The sequence below is a fragment of the Nanorana parkeri genome, unplaced genomic scaffold (assembly GCF_000935625.1).
Source record: "Nanorana parkeri isolate BGI_ZX_2015 unplaced genomic scaffold, ASM93562v1 scaffold121, whole genome shotgun sequence".
In the NCBI taxonomy this organism is placed as follows: Eukaryota; Metazoa; Chordata; class Amphibia; order Anura; family Dicroglossidae; genus Nanorana; species Nanorana parkeri.
Genome location: NW_017306389.1, coordinates 995,572 through 1,000,467, shown reverse-complemented (window position 1 = coordinate 1,000,467; position 4,896 = coordinate 995,572). Strand labels below are relative to the sequence as shown.

The window sequence follows — 4,896 nt, the reverse complement described above, 5'->3', positions numbered from 1 at the left end:
CACTCCTGTTAAATGAAGAGAATTCTGTAGCTGGGTGGAGAAAAGCTTCTAAACAACATTTAAAAAAAAAAAAGAAAACAGTTGCTAACCTTTAAAACAGGAGCCTTTTCTTCACAGATAAGCATCCTCAGATCTGGATTTCTCAGATCTGTACAGTAGATCTTGCGATCTCTCCCTCCAGAGTACACGTGAGTGAAGCCTTCATTGACCTGGAGAGCCCAGACACCCTCATCATGCACCCTATAGGTGGCTATACATCTCTGCTGGCCTAAAGACCACAAACGGATTGTGCCATCTGAGCTGCCTGAAAGACACTATAAATAAAAATGCCTTAAACGCACTCTGAAAATGTTATATTATAGATCAACATTCCAAGCAGCTTAAAACTAAGTCAAGCCCACACACAGATATACAGATTGTTTGCCAAGGCATAACTAAAGAAAGGCAAAATCGGACTTGTACCTGTGTACCATCTCTGTTTAGAAGTAATGCTTTCACATTGTCTGTATGTCCTTTCAGTTTCATCAGCTTGGCACAAGTCCTGGGGTCCCAAACTCTTAGCACCTAAAAGAAAGAAATTAGAAGGCCTAGTTAACATTAATTTTCACATATTCAGTAAGACTGAAAACATTTCAAACAAATGTCACACTGATGAATTGGCTGCAGTACTTTCTGAGTTACTGTGCCAGAGAAAGAACACAGATCTGACTTGACTCTGACCCAGCTTGCTGCATACTTATTCTGGAAGGTTGACTCAGAAGTACTGATCCATGAGACAGTTTCGGTTTCAGAAGGACAGCAATGGCAGTCTAGGTATTCTTCCCAGTACAGGATTCCGTTAATGATAGACAGTTATTATTGGGCCTAAACAAAATGCGGAACATTCAGTCTAACATTTTTTGGAACTGTACAGGAACCCCTATAAAATATGACATTTGCAGCCTAAGTCGTGACTCCAAGACTGAGGCTCCGATCACACATGAGCGGGTTTCCAGCACGTATTCATACTGCTCTAAACATAAAAAAACAATGCATTTTAATGTGCATTGTTCAGACTACTTCGGCGACCGCTCATTACAAAACCGCGCATTCTGCAAAATAGTTGAAGCACGATTTCAGGGGCGGATTCCACATGTTCACAGCTGTAGTAATGATCCGCAAATGAGCGGAATACGTGCAGATGTAAAAATGTTGGCGTTTTCCCGCTGTGCGGTCTTCCGCACAGAAAACCACGCATGAAATCTAAACGCTATATATGAATGTAGCTTCAGGGTCTGAAGATCCTGTCCTATCAGCTGCCTGACCTGATGCTAATAACTGTGTGTTGTCAGCAGAAGATCAAGCTGAAATTTGACCATAACAGTTAGTAAACCTAAAAATGGAGTGTGTATGTGTTTATATATGTTTGGTCTAGTATAAGCAATTATATGGGTTTGGTATAAGCAAATACAGTACAAAGTATATGGAAACAAATCTATCACTTCATAAAATAACAGAAAGTGAGGAAGCTATAAGAAGACATGGAGTATAAACATATGCTCGATTAAGCATGCTTCAGTTTAAGAAATTAAGCAAAAATTACAAAACAAAAATGTAGAATTTATAATGTACCTTTTCAGTGGAGCCAGATACAATGACTGTGCCCATCTGATTCATGGCCAGACTGTATATAGAGTCTTTGTTTCCACTCAGGGAAGAAGCTAAAATACACAAAATGAAATTTAGAAATAAAGATAAAAGCTAACAATGGGAAACCTTTCATGAATGTCACTCATGTGTCACTGTAAGAACTCATGCACCTGGGCATGTCATTATGTTTTCACAGGACATTTCTAGATGCATATAAATGCATGCAATGATTTCAAATGTTATCATTCACACTTTTTCGTGTGTTTAGGTACATATAGTTTAGGGTGCTTAGAGAAATCTGTGCATCCAAAAGGACAGATAAGATACTCTAAACGTGTCTAAATTAATGTAAACACAAGTACATTTAAAATGCAGATGATATTGATCTGGGTAGTATGTTGTTGTTTTTACTTCAAAGATCATTTTTTCCTGTGTTCAAATAAAAAAAATTCAGTGAGCTCATTCAAATGGAGGGTTACGTTCTACTGTTTCAGTGTAAGTCAAATCCAAGGAGGTCTGTGCTCCTAAAAAAAAAATCAGTTGCATCTAACTTGCCAAGTCTTTTCTTTATACGACAATGAAAAGCAGAAGAATAAAAAAAATGCTAGTTGCAATTTTTTATGTTGCACGATATGTGCGCAAATGTTTTATCAAACAAATATTTTTAGGATAAAATACAATAAAATGAATTTTACTGCACACAAACTGAATAGAATACCCAATTTTTTGGTAAAATAAAATTGATGGGGTCGTTGGGTAAATAGATACTGAACATGTCAAGCCTTAAAATTGTGTGTGCCCGTGAAATGGATAAAACTGCAGAACCCAAAACTGCCCATAGCCGACGCTTTGAGTACCTTTATCACTCATCAATTTAAAGCTGTTAGTGATTGTTGGCCCTTTAATTATTGTTCTCACCCCGACATTCGCGGTGATATGTAACATGTGACGCAGTCGTCGTTTTCGCATGTAGGCACCCTGGATACAGGGGATTTTTTGTGTTTTTTTTTTTTTTTTTTATAAACTTTTTTTTTTTTAATTAACTTTATTGCTATCACATAGGGGGCTAACAAGCATCACACAGATACAGAGACAGGTCCTCTTTATGGAGACATCAGTCACCTATGGACCCCAAAAAAGCTGACTAAGCACAGATCATGCTTCTCTGGCTACAGCAGGCGGGAAAAAATGACAGGCTGAAACCAGAAGTAATGAAATACAAGTCGCTTCCGGTTTCAGTGATTGAAGAGGAGATCAACCACTGGAAGTGTGCTGATCTCTCTCTGACTGAGGCGCAGGGACCTGCTGGATAGCTGGCAGCAGCAGGGGGCGCACCGCCCCAGCTGTGTACAAGCGATCGGGTGGCTCTATAACCACCCAAACGATTGTATCTGACAGCCATCGCTGGCTGTAGATCAGTCATGCTTAGGGTATAAATGTGGCAGTATCTGACTCGCCATTGGCAAGTGGAGCAGGCAGAATAATTATATTACAGTATGGTAACACATCAATATAAACTGCTACTACAGAGCAAGTGATTCTCTCTTTTTTTTTTTAACACTGGCTTGAAAAGGAGTAAAAAAAGAAAAAAAATGGGATGAAAAAACTGCAGCAGAAAATCTGTTACTTATTACCCAGATGGCTTTTCGTTAATTACAGTAACATGTCAGCCTTGACAAGGTGAATAAGCATGTTCCGAACAGGTTTGCAATGTTCCCACTCAGCATTGATATAGTCCACGCTTTCTAAAGCTGACCATTCATGTTACAATCTGGTTGTATAATCTTCTTTAGCTCTACCAATAACTATGTAGTACAAGGGCCAGCCTGACTGGATACAGTTTGATGGTTTAGGTAAATGCTTATATTACAATCTCCTTTAGATTTAATGACTGTCTATAATAAAGACCCAGCTGTTCGATTTTTAATCCAGTCAGGTAGGCACTTGCACAAAGCTAAATCTAAAGATGATGTTACGAGCAGATTGGCCAGCATGTGTTGCCCTTGCTTGGCTATACAATGACCAAAGCAAAATAGCTATGTCCTCCAATCTTAAAATTGTATTAAATGTGTTTCATAGAGATAAGATAGGAGTTATGCGAGTCTTCTCCTAATCATGGCACCAATCTGGAACAGATTTGCCCATCCACCTTGAAGTCAGAGATAGGAGTAGTTCTGACTGCCCATAATGTGCAGGGGACAGCAGAAAAGTCAACACACTGATGTTGCCATCAAACAATTACATTTTTCTGACTTACAAAATATCTGAGTGGAGGAACAGGATTGTCTGCAGTGACCTATACGAATATAAATTATCCGCAACAATATCGTAACACATAACATAGATTACTTGAATGCATATGAGCAGCTTACTGCATATGAAATACAGCAATGCCTGTGACACACTGCACGCGAAGCTGCAAGGTGCGGAGCCAGATGAAAGACTTCATCTTCAGCCAATCAGCTATGCTTAAAAGGAGAACTATGGGGTCAGGGCTTTTCCCCATAGTTCTCTTGAGGTAATGGGAGGACACAAACTAGCGTCCTCCCAAGCTCAGTATACCGCAAGCTACAGCGCACGGTATATTGAGACGCCGCAGTCGGGACGGATCCTGACATTACTGTCTGGATCCACCCAGCTGCGGGATTGACAGCTGTGCCCGCCCCCTCCCCTGTCCGTTGTGCCCGCCCCCTCACCTGTCCGTTCCATCAGTCAGCGCCGGAGGATCAGACAGGGGAGGGGGGGAATCCCTGCAGGGAGCCGTGAGTGACAGTCACGGCTCTCTGCAGAGAAAGATTGAGAATTGAGCGACAGTATGTGTTCGCTCACTTCCCGATCTATTGTGCCGACCTGTGACAGTTTCATTGTCACAGGTCGGCTAGAACTACTCGCCTCATAATTCACCTTTAACAACTCAATGAACTTTGTATCCTGACATGTGGGTCTGCAAGCTGATTGGCTGAAGATTACATTTTTTATCTCAGCAAGCTCAGCTATGCTAGCCCTTGCAAGCTGAGGCGTCAGATTGAAAATTTAAAGACATTGCAGGAGAAGGGTCTGCGCGCCACCTCTTCCCTTTGCTGCGTGCCGCTTTGCATGCAGTGCGTCATAGGCTTAAATAAGCTGAACCCATGCCTAAAAATGGACCCCAATGGCAATCTAATTAGACATTATATGATACCTCAAGGTCTGGTTCAGAGCTTTGCCAATTTTGGACTTTGTTACAGTAAATCCTGACACCAGACAAAATGATTTTTTTCAGACATA

General features: G+C 40.8%; 1 protein-coding gene across 3 annotated transcripts in view; it reads right to left on the bottom strand.

Annotated features, from left to right (window-relative positions):
* WDR48 (WD repeat domain 48) overlaps nt 1–4,896 on the bottom strand; it is a 31,434-nt gene that overhangs the window by 15,874 nt on the left and 10,664 nt on the right. For all 3 annotated transcript variants that reach the window (XM_018553484.1, XM_018553485.1, XM_018553486.1), the window contains 3 exons: nt 1,612–1,700; nt 463–564; nt 90–314 (listed from right to left, as the gene is read on the bottom strand). In XM_018553484.1, the coding sequence (XP_018408986.1) occupies nt 90–314; nt 463–564; nt 1,612–1,700 (416 nt within the window). The remainder of the gene's footprint in view (nt 1–89; nt 315–462; nt 565–1,611; nt 1,701–4,896) is intronic.